This window comes from Pinus tabuliformis, chromosome 9, assembly GCF_031772625.1.
Source record: "Pinus tabuliformis cultivar Carrire ecotype Pingquan chromosome 9, CPIR1, whole genome shotgun sequence".
NCBI classification, from domain to species: domain Eukaryota; kingdom Viridiplantae; phylum Streptophyta; class Pinopsida; order Pinales; family Pinaceae; genus Pinus; species Pinus tabuliformis.
The window spans coordinates 1,754,237,684-1,754,254,434 of record NC_142307.1 but is presented as its reverse complement, the minus strand read 5'-3'; the positions used below and the strand labels follow the sequence as shown (position 1 = coordinate 1,754,254,434).

At 39.3% G+C, this 16,751-nt stretch overlaps 2 protein-coding genes across 2 annotated transcripts; both read left to right on the top strand.

The window, feature by feature from the left end:
• Nucleotides 1-8,872: 8,872 nt before the first annotated feature.
• On the top strand, nt 8,873-9,721 carry LOC149155752 (uncharacterized). The gene has a single exon (XM_089444519.1). The coding sequence runs from the start codon at nt 8,873-8,875 to the stop codon at nt 9,719-9,721; it is 849 nt and encodes a 282-aa protein (XP_089300645.1).
• A 392-nt stretch (nt 9,722-10,113) lies between these two features.
• Nucleotides 10,114-12,501, top strand: LOC149155751 (uncharacterized). The gene is made up of 4 exons (XM_089444518.1): nt 10,114-10,542; nt 10,636-10,837; nt 10,970-11,481; nt 12,055-12,501. Exons 1-4 carry the CDS (start codon nt 10,114-10,116, stop codon nt 12,499-12,501), a joined length of 1,590 nt encoding a protein of 529 aa, XP_089300644.1.
• The last annotated feature ends 4,250 nt before the right edge of the window (nt 12,502-16,751 follow it).

Below are 16,751 nucleotides of genomic sequence, written 5' to 3'. Positions count from 1 at the left end.
TGTAGGTGCTAATGCATTTTCATGAATGAAAGGTGAAATAACAACATGTGTGACAACAATAATGATTCATGATTGGTTAGATGAAATTTGAGCTAAATATGCCAAAGAACATGAATCTTATTCCATAATCAACAATTTGGACGAAAATCCAAAATTTGAATGGAAAAATGGCATCTTATGGTACAAGAACAAAATATACCTAATTCCATCTTCAAAGTTTAAAAGGACAATCTTAAAAGACTCACAAAGTTCCTCAATAACTGGACAGATTGGATTTTTTAAAACTTACCATAATGCATTTTATTGGAAGGGAATGAGTAATGATATTCAAAAGTTTGTCGTTGCCAATGTGACAGATGTCAAAGAAATAAAAATGAAAATATTATGACACCGAGGCTAATTTATCCCTTACACATTCCACACCAAAAATGGGAAGAAATATCGATGGATTTCATCAAAGGATTACCCATGTCTGAGGCAAAAGATAAGATTTTTTTTGTTTGGTTGACCGATTAACTAATACACACTTTATGGTAGTAAAAAAGACAACTTCAACAAAAAAAATTGATAATGTCTTTCGTAAGAATGTCTATAAATTACATGGTTTCTTGAAGGCCATTGTCACTGATATGGATCCAAAATATAAAGGGAAATTTTGGAGAGAATTTCGAAAGTCATCTAGAATATCACTTAATATAAGTTCAACTTAGCATCCAAAAACAAATGGCCAAACATAAACTGTAAATAAATGATTGGAAACTTACCTCCATTGTTTCATGATAGATAAGAAGAATAAGTGGTTCCAATGGTTACATTTAACTGAATGGTAGTAAAATTCTACCTACCAAACATCCACCAAAATGACTCCCTTTTGTTGATGGTTTTCGAAATTAAAGTGTCGCTCCGACACTGCATCAACATCTCGAACTTCTCAGTGGCTATCGAGAAGTAATGAGAATGCTATGCTAGGGTTTGTAGCCACACGAGTAGGGGTTGAAACTATGCCAAGATTAGTGCAACTCAACCCTCTCACTTGTCAAAGGAGTCATAGTTGTCTAGGAAAAATCCTGTAGCTTGTGACCCTAACGAAAGGGAGAAAAGTAAAATAACTAACTACCCTAACCCTAAACACAATATTATTTACAAGAAAAGAAAAAAAACAAAATTTATGTATACAAAGAAAAATGCCTAGAAATTTTATAAGAATTATGAAATGTAATTGTGTTCATTAAAATCAATAGACATAAATTGAAACCCAAATATACAAAGCATCAAATTAATCAATGTTCTAAGGTTTTTTGGCCTTAGAACACCGTAGAGTCTAAACTACGTTAAACTTACAAATTAAAAGAAATAAATTGCCAATGTGTCATGTGCAAGAAAAAATAAATAAATTATACCCCTTCCTATTAAAAAGTGAAATATTCTAGGCACTTGAATTGATTGATCAGATAGGTGGAAGCATCCTTTACATATTAATTATTTCTTATATAGTTTAATTGTTACTTTATGTATTTATGTTTGTGAAATTAAAATTTTAATCAATTACATGAAATATATAGTTAAGTATGCATTGAATAAAATTCATTAAAACAACAACGGAACATTAAAAAACATTGTAATATGAAAAATTCAAGAAATAACATATAAACAAATTATATAAAAAATATAAAATTAAATTAAAGGAAACTAATCCTAAAATAAAATTAACAAATTAAATAAAAGAAAACATATTCAAAGTGCAAAAAGTTAATAGTAACAATTAACAACTTATTTACAAGGACAAGGGTTAGCTTTAAAAAAGAGAATAAAACAAAGTAAAAAATTGTTTAATAAAGTAAAATTTATTTTACACTAGAGCTTACACCAATATAAATGTAAAAACATGAGGCTGTACAAGGTAATACATTTATACAAAAATATAAAGTGAAATTTAAATATTAATTTTAAAAAAGATAAACCAAAAGCCTGAAAAAGGAGTGAAAGGATTGAGGTGGGGTTTAACCAATAAAGGAATTCTTTTGTTAATCTTTTCAACATATCAGTGCATCTCCGTACGTGGTACATAATCAAGTTTAAATTAATCAACAAGGAGCAAGAAGACCCTATTAAAAATGTTACATAGTTAATAAATTTGATTAAGCTTGGTCGGTTGTACCAGTTGATCGCCTTGGTAACTATGTCAAGTAAATACAATGAGCCTTTCACACATTTTAATTTTTCACTTTTACATTTGCATGTGCTTATTGCAGAATAAAATACATATTTATTTAATTTAAATATATTTTCTAATCACTGGACGTGGATTTATCCATTTTTCTTATTATGTAAATCTCATTATCTTTCATTACTATAACATGAAAAATTAAAATTTTAATATCTTGGAAGTGAAATTTTTTTTTGAATATTGTGTGATTGTTACTTACACTTTTTGTCTACGCACAATATAGAGTTTGGAAGGTGAAACATGCTCATGAAATTTTTTTTGTCATCTTCATAGCCATTAAATCTACCTAGAAAAGTCATCACACTTCAAATTCTATATGTCCACACCGAAAACCTATGTGATTTCTACTTCAGAAGGGTTGTTGTTGTTCTTCTTTTTCTTAAAGATTTTATCTATGAGGAGTTAGACCCTTTGGATCTAAGAGCATAACTACCATGGTGATATCATCATCAACGTCTCTCATTGCCACTTTGTTTACATTATGCTTAAAGTCTTCATAGTTGATAATTTCTTACACTGGTGTCAATTTCTTTGAACACCACATTCCATTAACATGATATCTAATCGAGGACTAGTACAACCAATTCAAGCATATCATAGTCAAACATTCGATGAAACACCATTATCTGTTGTTGTCAGACCAAGAATCATTGTGGTAGCGTGAGGAGCCCAAGTTTCAGGCGCTTGATACAAAACAATAAATGCACTAAAACATGATGGAAGTAAGTCAATGTTAATCTCTCTTGGACTCAATGTAACAATAATCATTCCTTGTGGTAATTTTTTAGCCACTGACTTTGTTAAACCATCAATTTCCCATTTGGATGCACAATAAGGTGAAACCTCTCTAGCAGCAGAATGATCCCTTCCTGATGACATATTCACAAGTATCCTCCTTTTCTTTCTTATCACATGAGGTAAAAATGGTGAAGTACATTGGTTTTTCCTTTCAAATTGATGCCTATGATTGCATCAAACTCCTTACAAGAGCCTCTCATATCTTACCATTCTTATCGATGATGCCTACTTATTCACTTTGATTTGTTATGTTCCTTTGACTTTGAAGCTGGAGAAAAGAAAGGAAAGCTTACCCATCTGTTGACGCTGCGAATTTTCGCTATGCCAACAAGGGGAACTAACTCGATTACAGACCCCAATTATATCTGCTTTTGTTTGGAGTGGCTAGTTCTGACAGGTTTTAAAGGATCCCGTAAACGATTATATGTGTTGAAAGATTGCTTCTTGGAGGAAGACTTCAATTAAATCAACAAATGAAACAACTAACTTATATGTATCAAATCCTATCTACACTAATTCTAACTACTTATGCTAGTCCTAACTATTCTAATCTATCCTACAGGAGCATAACAAAAGGAGGTTAAACATCATATATAGATTCCAAGTCCTAATGAATCAATTACTGGTTCATAAATGAACAAGGTTGTATTAAATCTTAATTGCAATCTAATTACTTATACAGGAATACACATTCCTTTCCATACAAATAAAACTTGCAACTGATGTTTAACAAGGTCTCAAATTAGCAATCGCTCATGAGTTAACCATGGTAACAAATCATATTTGAATAACCAAGACTAGTCACAACCTGTCTGTTATAAATATGCACAAAACAAATCACATTTATATTTATGCCAACAACAACATCCTGATTCTAAACACATGAAAGGAGAGGAAAATGAATCTTAAAAAAAAAGCTCTTTCTCAACCAAACAATCTTCTTTATTCACAATAAATCAAAAGCTGTTCTGCCCCAAAAAACAAGCCCTCCCTTCATCTCCAGAGGTAATATCTATGCCGAAGGAACTGACGCTCCATCTTCCCTTAACCTTTCACCTCCCTTCTCTTTTCAATATACAAATCAGAATATACAATTGTAGAACAGTTAGTGTAATCACTGACATGTAGAGGGCATATCTGCTGGAGTGCTTCATTCCCTGTGGAAACAAATAGACATTGATTAACAGAGGATGACTGTGTGTCACCCTTCGCACCTGTATTGAGCAGACGTTACTCCCTATCATTTCCTGAAGGAAACTGAAGACACTGCGCTCATCATCCCGCATCTGGCATGATTGAAGGTGTGTTTGGAGGTAATAACATCTTGATGTATCAGCGCTGTGCCTCCTCTTGACATGGCGCGTGCCTCCATTATGCACTATGGCGGTTCATATCCTTTTCTGCAGAATATGTCTTTGCAATCTTGACACTGGTGGTGCAGAGGTGTCATCTTGATATAAATCGCCTTTATCCGCTACCGGGTCCACTCGAACTCACCTGTAGAAATAATTCATATTAGCTATGATTATGAGAACTATGACAAACATGCTCACAAACAAACCTTGCATTCAACCACAATTTCTATTTAATCTTGCAACGCAGAGCAACTATAATTATCAGACCACCGAACCTGTTGTGACATGTATTCTCGTTGCCCACAATATGCATTTTTACTCAAGGATTGCTTTGACAATGCTTCACAAGCAGACCATTCACTCCACGGGATTTTCCTTTGAAAACCTGGACCACACCATTTTATCGAAATACATGGGAAAACATGGGAAAACCTGCGGCCGAACCATAAGGCTGGACTTCAAATAATATACCCCCGGATCTATAATCATCGTCGGGTCCACTAATCGCATCGCGCCTTGTGTTTAAGCCTTGGGCTCTGCCGATTGCGCTTTGCGATAGGCCAGACCCGAAATATATATGTGCCACGGTTAATAATGCCGACGGGTCCGCCATATCGCATCACGTTTTATATACAAGCCTTGGCTCCACCGATTGTGACTTGTGATGGGCTCTGGACCTGAAAATGTATATGCTGTGCTTGATAATATTGGCGGGTCTGCCATATCAGGGAACGCCTTGTGTATGGGCCTCGGGTTCTGCCGATTGCGATTGGGGAGCAGAACCGAAAAATATATATGCTGCGGTTAATGATCCCGGTGGGTCCGGTAGATCATGGTGCGCCTTATATACAAGCCTTGGACTCCGCTGATTACGATATGTGATGGGATCTGGACCTGAAATAAATATGTGTTATGGTTAATAATGCCAGCGGGTCCGCCATTCGCGGAATGTTGAAGCTTGGGCTTTGGGTCTTGGCAAGGTGCGATTGCGATTTGCGATAAGTGATAAAAGCATGCAAAACGTGTGAAGACCGAGGCAAGGTGGAAAAGGTAAGATTTACGTGCATGTTGTATAGTATTTCTATTATCAAGGCATTGATATAGAAATAAGGATGCGATGGGAGGATTTGAAGGTTGAAAAGTCCCAATGAATGATATGAATGAAGGGCTAGAAAGAGTTATAGATGAATCACGTGAAAAATATTTATTAGGGGGCCTTAACCATTAAGAATTGAAGATTTGACTCAACACGGAGTTAAAACCCTTGGGATAGAAACAGATCATTCAGAGAGTAATCATTCGGGGAAATGAAAGAGCAAACTTCTAGGGGACCCATTCAAATTTGCTGCTAGAGCAGGTTTTAATAGGGTGGTGGTTGTGGCCACAACAAATGGCGAACCACTGGGCGAACCAGTTATCTCTGTTTCCAAATAAACCTTGGATCAATAGAACATCGGGGTGTTAAGATAAACTTGAAATGCAAACTGTGTAGATGGACAGGCATGTGTTCCACTTCAACATTAATTGCTTCAGGTGGGATAAAGACAAATAGCTTCAACTTACTGATAGGGTTTTGACAGGAATTCTCCAATGGTAGTATTATGGGATTTAATGACCTTCCTTTACCTGTTTTCTACTTTCAAAAATCCTTTCGGGGCCATCACCGGTCTTCCAATACCTGTTTAGGTGTGTACCTCAGCTCTTTATTGCTCATCAATCTTGATGTAGATATATTTATCTGCACTTTATGTAAGAATTTTAGTGCTATACTTTCGTGTGATTGAATGGGGTGCAGTCATGGATCATGCCATATTTTTAAACCGCTTGAGCAAGGTTGGGTTTTCTGTGTCAGCCAGTACTCTGAGCTCAACAACATTCCCTACTCTAACGGGCTTCCCAAACAACCTGTCCTTCCATATTAGCACAAGGACTCAACATTTCATTTTCTTTTAAAGAAGTCCTTCCAGTTTCAGGTGCAAGGACTTGAGCACGATTAGATTCGCCACAGGATATATGACAGCGAGCTTAGCCCATGAAAGGAGGTTTAATTGTATATAACAGGTATTGGAAAACTTAGTGTGGTGGATGAGACCAATGGAGAATATCTGCAAACCTTACAGGCAAGTATAGGCTAGGTTTGAGTGGGATTTTAAAAATGCGGTGTTCCGCCATGCCAGTTTAGCTGTGGTTACACATTTTTTCATTTTATAAAGATGCCCCTACATGCTCCAGGTATCCAAGCTATCAACAAATCCTTCCTAGTTCCCAAAAGATGCTAATGAGTGGCTTTGATTTAAATTCCACCGTTGATTTTTCAGTTCTCATAGGCTTATTTAAAGTTTGTTTTATTTACGATTCTCAGAAAAACTGGAGAGGTGAATCGGAGGAGGCTCTGCAACTTGAGAAAAACTTGAAGTTGGCCTCAGTTTTGGTTTTAGGGTTTCATGGCAGGTCGCACAGGAGGGAGCGCTACTCCCTCCTACAGTCAAGCCGTCACGGAGGGAGGCAGGGAGGCAGGAGGGAAACAGTTCAAAATACCGATGGGAAAGACTACAGAAACAAGAGGAAAGGAAACAGAGGGACGCAATGAGATCCCGACTCAGGAAGAAGAGCAACAAGACTCAAGTCTAGAAAGGGAGAAAGGAAACAGTAGCAAGAAAAGGCCTCAAATGAAAACTATGGGAGCATGCAAGCCCAAATCGAGCATCATCCCCAGGGTCATATTAAGTGATCCAGCGATTCAAGCACATAGGGACCATATGAGAGAACATGCGATCATCTGCAAGTTTATGGGAATATGGCCAATAGAGAGAGCCTTACACATCTGGATCAAGAGCCACTAGAAGCCCAAAGGAGAGATACATGTGCATCTGGGTTCAAAGGGCTTCTTCACGATAGTGTTTGCGAGCCTAGAGGACAAGGATAGAGTGTTTGAAGGGGGACCATACTTCTATGCGGCAACAAGACTTTACATGCGGCCATGGACGATGAACTTTGTCCCAAAACGAGAAACATTCACATCTGTACCGGTTTGGATCAGACTGTACTCACTACCTCTGGACTACTGGAAACTAGAGTCACTGAAAACCATAGGCAACAAGCTGGGGCATTTTGTAAAAATATCAGAAGCAACTCTCAAAGGTAAATATACCTCCTTCGCTAGAATATGTGTGGAAATGGATCTATCTGGAGCCCTCCCGGATGCAATAATCTTAGAGGTATATGATGAGGAATGGATGCAAATGGTAGACTATGAGCACATACCTTTCAGATGTTGGAAATGTCATGAACATGGCCATCTATTCAGAGATTTCCCTACAAACTATATGGAAAATAGTGGAAAGACCCCTATGGACAAAGATCATGAGGGTTTTACCAAGGTTGGAGGCAAAGGGAAAGGGGGAAAAAGATCACATAAGAAGACAAGCGAAGACAAACAGACAAGACACAATAGCTTCAAAATCCTCGAGGAAGTGGAGAAGAACGTGGAAACAAACCCAGTCAAGGATAACATCCCTAAGGAGCAGGATATGGAAGTTGAAATGGAGGATATCCCAGTAAACGATCAGAAAATAAAGGAACTACAAAGCTGCATGGAGATCAGCAAGGACCACGAAATGACCCCAAGTGAGGCAGGTACAGAGGATCATGAACTACAGGAGATACTAGACAGAGAAAATCTAGATCTAGAGCAATTTCTGGAACAAGGGAAGAATAAAGGTGTGGACTCACTGCCTAAAGAAGATTATGATCGAGTCCAACAACTCTATCTATGGAGGGTGCAATCTAAGGGAACTGGAGTCAAAAGAAACCACGAAAACCAAGAACAGAGTGGGGTCAAAGTGATGGAGAACCTGCAGACATCATATACAAAAGACTCAGGAAGGAAAAGACAGAATGAGCTGCTAACAGAATGTGGGAAATTGATGATTAACTCGGTAAGATGAAAGATCTTACCAGCTACTCTTTTACTAACCTTTCTTAATGAAGCTCACAACCTAGAATATTAGAGGGTTAGGGAGACGAAGAAAAAAGAGAAATCTCAACAATAGATTAAAAGAGGAAAAACTAGACATGGTATTTATTCAAGAAACAAAATGCTCAATGGAAAAAATAAGAGAAATCCATAATAAGTGGTTAAATATGATTATTAAGAGGTGAAAGCCATTAACTCTGTAGGAGGGATTCTCACGCTATGGGATCCATGGAAGCTGGGAATGCTGGATGCTGAAGCGTCCATGAACTATCTTTCTCTGGTGTGCCAGCCTATAGGGGACAAGGAGACCTACATGATAACTAATGTGTATGGCCCTCAACAACATGCAGAGAAACTTAAACTTCTTAACTCCTTGGAAGGTCTCAGAGAACGTCATCCCAACATACCTTGGATACTAGCAGGGGATTTCAACATGATAAGATATCTCTCGGAAAAAAAGGAGGCACTAGACAGCTAGGCATAGACTATGAAGCCTTCCAAGATTTCCTTATGAACATGGGACTAGTGGACACTGAAATTACAAATGGGACATTCACATGGAATAAAAAAAGAGGCGGAGTTTCCCAAGTGGCGTCAAAACTAGATAGGTTTATTGTCTCTGAGGATCTCATACTCAAAGGAATTGCCATATCAGTGTCCATTCTACCCTTTGGTGGCTCAGATCATTGGCCTGAACAGCTAGAAGCTTCCTTTATGGGCACACCAAGGAACAAGCCTTTTAGATTCGAAAATGCTTGGCTCTCTAACCCCAACTTCACCAAAACCATTGCCAAATGGTGGAAGGAGGATTTGAGCATCCAAGGTACTAAGATGTACATGCTCCAACAGAGACTAAAATACATTAAATCCAAACTCAAGGATTGGAACAAAAAAGAATTTGGTGATATCATCAAGACCAGAATGAGTACTGAACAGAAACTCAAGGAGGTTAATATGATCAATATCATAGAGGGCTTCAATGAGGAAAGACAGAAACTGACTGATTCTCTGCAGGAAGAATGGGAGAAATGCTGTCTACAAGAGGAAACTTTTTGGAGACAGAAATCCTGGATCCAATGGATCAAAGAGGGAGAAAGGAACACTAAGTTCTTTCACAAATCTACTATGGCTCACAGGGCACATAAAAGAATCAACAAGCTAAAGGACTCTCAAGGTTCTGAACTTGTAACTCACAAGGACATGGAGTCGACCCTAGTACAACACTGCTCGGACATTGCAAAGGAGCCAATGGAAGACAGATCCAAGTTCATTGCGAAGATCATTCAGTACATTCCCAGGTTGGTCACCAATGAGGCAACCACAATCTCAACAGGCCAGTCTCGAAAGAAGAGGATAGTGAGGTGATCAAGGAAATGCAAAATGGAAAAGCACCCGAACCAGATGGCTTCAATTTCGATTTCTTCAAAGCCTGCTGGGATACAGTCAAACAGGACATACTCGAGGTAGTTGAAGACTCAAGGCAACACCAAAAGGTTTTAAAAGCACTAAACGCAACCTTTATAGCTCTATTCCCCAAAGAGGAAAATGCTGTCACACTGGATGGGTTTAGACCCACAGCCTTATGTAATGTGGTTTACAAAATCATCTCCAAAGTGATAGCCAACAAACTCAAGCCACTGCTGCCTTTGCTCATATCTGAGAAGCAAACAGGCTATGTGGAGGGTAGGCAGATCCTTAAAAACATTATCCAAGCCCATGAGGTGGTACACTCTCTCAAACACAACAAGCACGTAGGTATGATCATCCAATTAGACCTTGCGAAGGCCTATGACAAACTCAACTGGTCTTACATCAGAGCCATTCTTAAAGCCTATGGCTTTAACCAAGACTGGATAAGATGGGTTATGGCTTTAGTCACCTCGACCAATTTCTCCATTCTGCTTAATGGAGCTGCCTCCAATACTTTTACACCCTCCAGGGGACTCAGACAAGGTGATCTGCTCTCTCCCCTCCTCTTTGTACTCATGATGGAAGAGCTTGGTAGAGCAATCAAAATGGCAAATGCTGAAGGTAGAATTCAGGGAATCAAGCTCACCCCAGATGGAGAGGCCAACACTCATCAACAATTTTTGGATGACACGATGTTGCAGGGTGTACCCATAGTTAGGGAGGCAAAAGCAATCAAAGATATCTTAAACGACTTTACTATGGCAGCAGGCACAAAGGTAAGCCAAAGCAAGTCCAAGATTTTTTTCTTTAACACTAATATTGCAATACAGAGAAATATCACTATGATTCTGGGTTTTCAAAGGGATTAGTTATCTTCCAAATATCTAGGCATTCCTCTTACTGACAAACCCTTGTGTAAGCATATATGGGAACCAATTTTAAACAAGCTTCAAGACAAAATCAATAATTGGACATACAGAGCTTTAAACTTTGCAGGGCGTCTAGTGCTCACCAAGGCGGTTTTGCAGGCCATCCCCATTCTCATGTTTGCAACTATACTAGCTCCTCAGGGTATAAAGCAACAAATAAGAAACATTCAAAGGAATTTTCTATGGGGTAGAGGGGAAAAGAAAAATAAATGGGCTTTAGTTGCTTGGGACAAGCTCTGCAAACCCAAAAGCCATGGTGGTTTGGGTTTGGAAGATCCGGAGACTCTGAGTCAGGCTTCGGGAGCCAAGCTGTGGTGGCGATGGATCAAGGAGTCGAGAGCACCATGGGCCAAGCTTTGGACTCAAAAGTATGCCAAGCACTGGCAGGAACATGATCACATTAGAATGACAGGACAAATCAGGGGCTCATACATCTGGAACCTTGCATGGGAGAACAAAAGCATTGTCCAGAAGCATTGTTTTTGGGAAATTAGAGCTGGGGACCGGGCTCGCTTCTGGGAGGACAACTGGCAACAGGAACCCATCCTGAACAGGAATGAACTGGTAGACCTCAAAAGGGACACAGACAACAAAGGTCTCTTATTAGTAAAAGACTTCTGGGATCAAGGGAGGAACAAGGATAAATGGAGGAAATGGAAGAATCTAAGTTACAACAAAGAAAGCCCTTTGAAGGGAATGGTAGAGGCTCTTGCTAAGGACATAGAGCAAAGAAGGATTCTGGTCTCCTCTACTCCTGACCAATTACGGTGGGACAAAAAAATGAAGGTAACTACAATCTCAAAGAGGCTAAACAGACAATCACTGGATTTAACTTGGTAAAAGTTGGGACAAAAAAAATGAAGGTAACTACAATCTCAAAGAGGCTAAACAGGCAATCACTAGATTTAACTTTGTAAAAGCTGAGAAATTCTGGCAGGAGCTATGGCATACCTCTCAATGGATGAAAATAAAATTGTTTATCTGGCTTTTTCATCAAAAGAAAATCATAACCTGGGAAAACCTTATGAAGAAAGGTTTCATTGGCCCCTCTAAATGTCAGCTTTGCAGCTTGCAGGAGGAAATGATTGAACACTTGCTTAATCTGTGCTCCTTTTCTGCCAAAATTTTGGATTGGGTGGCCTCAAGCTTCAGACAAACCAACAGGGACAGGCTTAGCATATCCAATACATTATCAAAATGGAGGAAAAACTTCTCAGAAAATGAAATCATCAACAAAGCCTGGATGCTAATTCTAGGCTTTGTCATCTGGAATATTTGGAAAGAAAGAAACAGAAGAATTTTCAAAAACAAAGCCAGAGAACCCAGCTTATCATCAATTAGATTTTGAAACATCTCAAGGAAACAGTCAGAAGCATTCTGAGAATGAAACCGACGAATCCTCCTCTGCCTCAGGAGATACAAATTCGTATTAATTTGGATCTTCAAGCCATCAACCCTCAGGGTGTAAAGAAGGATCTGAGAACCTTAAACAGAGGGGAGAGGGGTTGGCAGCCCCCTCCTCAGGGATTTTCCAAAGTCAATATTGATGGAGCCTCCAAGGGCAATCTCGGGGAAGCTGGCTTTGGTGGAGCCATTAGGGATCTTGAGGGACATATAAAATACATCTTTCATGGACACCTGGAAAAGGGCACCAACAACATGGCGGAACTTATGGCATTAGATCAATGTATGGAGATACTAGCAGAGGCAAATTTACAGAATGTCATAATCGAAGTTGACTCGGAATTGGTCGTCAAAGCTGCCAAGAAGATTCAAAATAGGACCTCGCCAGACAAAGTGTCGTAGCACTGGAGGCTGCTACAGGTGTTCCACCGTATCCAATCACACTTACAAATACTTAAAACATTAAGATTTGTGCATGTTAGAAGAAAGGCAAACATGCTTGCAAACAGGCTGGCCAATGAAGGGGTGGTCAACAAGGACAGGGATTCTCGGCATTCTTGGGAGTTTCTTCCTGCTGGGCAGCTATGGGAGGACTGTTCCACTCTAGCAAATGTAGACTGGTATTTGTTAGTGTCAGTCTTTGAAGCCTTCCACCAATGATCAAATATGCTCTTACAAAGTGGTCTTAGGGTGTCAAAGTCAAATTTTGTCATTTTAGTGAGTCTTCAATTAAAATTTGGTCTCTAGGTATTAGGTCTAGGGTTTGTTTTCACTCCTTTCAAAGTTTTCCAAATTTCAGTTCATGTCACCATTCAGATGAGTGTACCATCGTTCAGAGAGTTGTCATCATCATTTCAGGTTCCAATGGGTCATTTTACACCTTGTTCGTGTTTCAATTGTGCCTAGGTAAGGTTCATTTCCCTCTCCTAGGGTTTTGAAGGTAATTTCTCTTGGATGGTCAAATCATCAACAAAGCTTGCATCCTGATGCTCATACACCTTCCCCTATCCTTAATATACCTTATTAAACACTTCTCATCACTGATATCCCTCAAATTCTTCATTTTCCCACAAACCCTAGTTTCTTGCTACAATTTGACAATTTTCTAGACTAAGCCTGTGTTTTTCCCTTTTGGACCCCTTCCCCTCACTCAATCTTTGAAATTATACTTTCCCCTGCTTCCTAACATCCCTAACTACTTCCCTAAATTTTCTCAAGAATTTAGAAACCCCTTATCCCCTTTATTTCACTTCATTTCGACAAATCCCCTGTTCCACACATCGGGATAGGTTTTACTCAAACTGTGTTTCTGAGCAAGAAAAGATGAACTTAGAAAACGTGAGAGAGGTTTTTTTCCCTTAGTGGACCAACAAGAAAAGCCTCTTTCAGTTTTTACACAGCTTTCATGGTTTGGGAGAAATGTTGAAAACATCATTGGCCTCAAGAGGATTGCTGCACCTCTGGAGTGGCCTTGGGAAAATCAAGATTTCTCCTAGCTTGGTTGGCTAAAGGACTTTTTGGATGAGTGAAATGATAACTAGACACAAATATATTTCCAATGAGCTATCATGAGCTCAATTTGGAGTTGAGGAAGACCTTCAAAAGTTGACTGTAACATCACTCTACATTTAGGCAGCGTCATTTTGCACATTTTGACCAATCTTGGGAGATTTGGCTTTTGACAGGGCATATGAACTCAAAATTGAAAAATTCAAGATGTTTTGGAAATTAGACTCAATAATATTTCCAAGGAGCTATCACACACCCAATTTGGACGCCGGGAAGGCCTCCAAACGTGTCCTATAAAAAGCACTACGCACCTGTCAGCTGGCACTACGCATAGAATTGGTGCTACGCACCTGGGTAATTTCTGCAGTGTAAAAATGAACGGGCGCTACACACCAAACCGTTGCTACGCACCTGGGTGAGTGCACTACGCACCTGGCAGTTGGGCTACAAATTGTTGCAAATTTCATCAAATCGCCTCAAAACTCCCAAATTTCTCCATTGCAAGTAAATAACATCACTTTTCTTGTAGACAAGAATTGTTGCATAAGTTTTTGGGTTGTGTTGTCTCTCAAAACATCAAACCCTAAGTGTCACTAAAGCATCTCATATATTGTAAAAATACACTCATTGCTACTGTCCCATATCAGTTTTATTGTTTCCCTAAATCCTATCCTCCTATCCATAATTCCCTAGACAACATACCCTATTCCCAAACCCTGATTCCCACATTCTACATTTTCACTACCCCCACTTCATTACAAACCCTATTCATATCACTAAAACCCTACCCACTCCCCCAAACCCTACAAGCCCTACTCACATCATCAAACTCTACCCACTCTCCCTAAAACCCTACTTATCCCTAAACTCTGTTCAGCATACATTTTCACACACACTCTTCCCATTTCATTCCTTCACCTTATTTGCACACTATTATCCATAAAACATCCATATACAACCACATTTTTCAAAACCAAGGGAAAACAATGGAGATGGGTAGTGAGTATGAAATGGAGAAAGAAACCCTTAGTGACAGTTCCATGGAAGGCGTTAAGGAGCAAAGAAAGAGCAAGATAAACTCAATCTTGGCTGAAGCATCATTGGCTCAAAAAAGCACCTAACAAGGATCACTCATGCCAAATTTCAAGAAATTTGGAGAAATTTTTGACATTTTTGAAATTTTTAATGCAAAAAATAGGTTTTTTTCATCAGGTGCGTAGCGCCACCGGCGCTATGCTTTTGTTGGGGGCATCCATTCGCAAAAAGGTTTGCATTTTTGGAATCATCATGAAAAAAATATGCATGCTCAGGAATGGCTGATATTTTTGGACAAGTTGTGAGTCTCCAAAAGGGCAAAAAACACTCAAAAAATGCCCTCTTTGCCACTTTTTTGCGACACCAGGAAGCAGTCTTGCGAGATTCCATTTTTGGAGGTGCAAATGAACTCCAAATCCAAAAATTCAAGCTGTTCTAGAAAGTAGACTCACCAAGCTTTCCAACGAGCTATCTTTCACCTGATTTTGACTTCGGGAAGCCTTCCAAAAGTGGCCTGGAAAAAGCACTACGCATAGGATCAGTGGCGCTGCGCATAGGAGAAATTTTGCTAGTTTTGCCTGTTTGTTCAGAATTTTGCCCAGTTTAGCTATCAGTTGACTTTTTATTTTCTCTTTGGTAAATTAATGATGTAATATGATGTGATATGATGTACTATGATGTAAATATGATGAAATATGACTTGAGGGTGTAGATACATCAATTAGAATTGGTTGGAGGATGAATGAATCAGTTTCCATAATTTTAGAGGCAAGTTGTTCCACTGCCTATTTTGTAGTTCCTAGTTTAGATGTTGTTGAAACAGTTCATTGACTCATGGATTCGACTCCTGATGGCTAGCATAGGTGGTTTGATGCTTATATATTGTACTTTCTTAGTCATTTGTCAAGGTTGGACTCTTGTGGATGCATTGAGCACTATTGTAAATCACTTCTGCAGTTTGGTAAGGAAATGAACCAGGGTTTTGCAGCATTTTGTGGGATTCTTGTGGTAATGTGTCTTGGAATTGTTTTCTATTTTGTAATTTAGTTTCTCCTATGTGTATGTGTTCCAGCGTCTATTTCTTTCTTCATAACTAAATGAATCAAGAGAATTAGGTAGAATCCATGATATTCGGTGCTCTACCTAGAGGATACATTTAGTTTTTAATGTTTTCCACTGTTTGAAGAGGACTCATGAGCCATGCATGCCCTCTCCAACTCCTCACCAGTCTTTAGACTCACCATCACCTTCATTTCAAATTGCTAAAACACTTGCCTACCTCGCCCCACAAAAACCTCTGCAAATCTGAGTTGATTTCCCGGACCCAAAGCTGCCTTCCTCATCTGATCCAACAATCAATCATTAAAATCAATCAAAATCCTCTGAGAAAATATATCTAGCCTAAAATCAACATTTACTTTCAGTCATCACAAGCCTTAGTTGCCATATTCTTGTTGAGATTGACAAGGAGAGAGCCCTCTCCTGACCTAGTAGGGCTAGCTACCAGGCTAAGCGTGGTTTGATGTTACCCTAGACTTGCCTTCCTTCAACTTGAGTTAGATTTAGGCACTAACAGGATTCATGGTTGAGCAGTGCTGATACTGGAAACAGAGATGGGCAGGATAGTTTCCCTGGGCATTAGAATGACAGAGGAAGGTTTCAAGGTGAGCGATAACACTGATTGGATGGTTGAGACTCTCTTGGCTCAGCAGGTTTTTGTTGGAAACTCCCGAGGGCTTGCTCGGATGGATGGTCTCCACCCAGCGATACCACAGATGCAATACCACAAGTGGTATATTGCACGGGCTTCAGCTGATTTTCGGCTTAGTGGAAGAACTGCGCGTTTTCATTCAAGAGATGACGTGTGGCATAGAGATAAGAGAGAAAACCACTCTTATCGCAGGGTTAACCTCCGTGCATCTCGGCCACGCAATATCTCTGTGGGGCATTGGATAGGGGTATTTCTTTCAACGGTTGAGATCAATCGTGCTATTCACTTAAAGGTTCAGGACCCGACTTATTCAGGTGGACCCCATCTTTATAAGATATTGGGCAGGTCCACCAGGAGCCACATGGCCCTTGGTGGGACCATCTGGGGGCCCGACACC

Excerpts from the sequence above, each read along its gene's own strand:
- LOC149155752 (XM_089444519.1), top strand. The coding sequence starts at position 8,873 with ATGGGACTAGTGGACACTGAAATTACAAATGGGACATTCACATGGAAT.
- LOC149155751 (XM_089444518.1), top strand. The coding sequence starts at position 10,114 with ATGATCATCCAATTAGACCTTGCGAAGGCCTATGACAAACTCAACTGG. Across the intron at positions 10,543-10,635 it reads CTATGGCAGCAGGCACAAAG|TTATCTTCCAAATATCTAGG; the intron begins GTAAGCCAAAGC and ends CAAAGGGATTAG. Across the intron at positions 10,838-10,969 it reads AACTATACTAGCTCCTCAGG|ATCCGGAGACTCTGAGTCAG; the intron begins GTATAAAGCAAC and ends TGGGTTTGGAAG.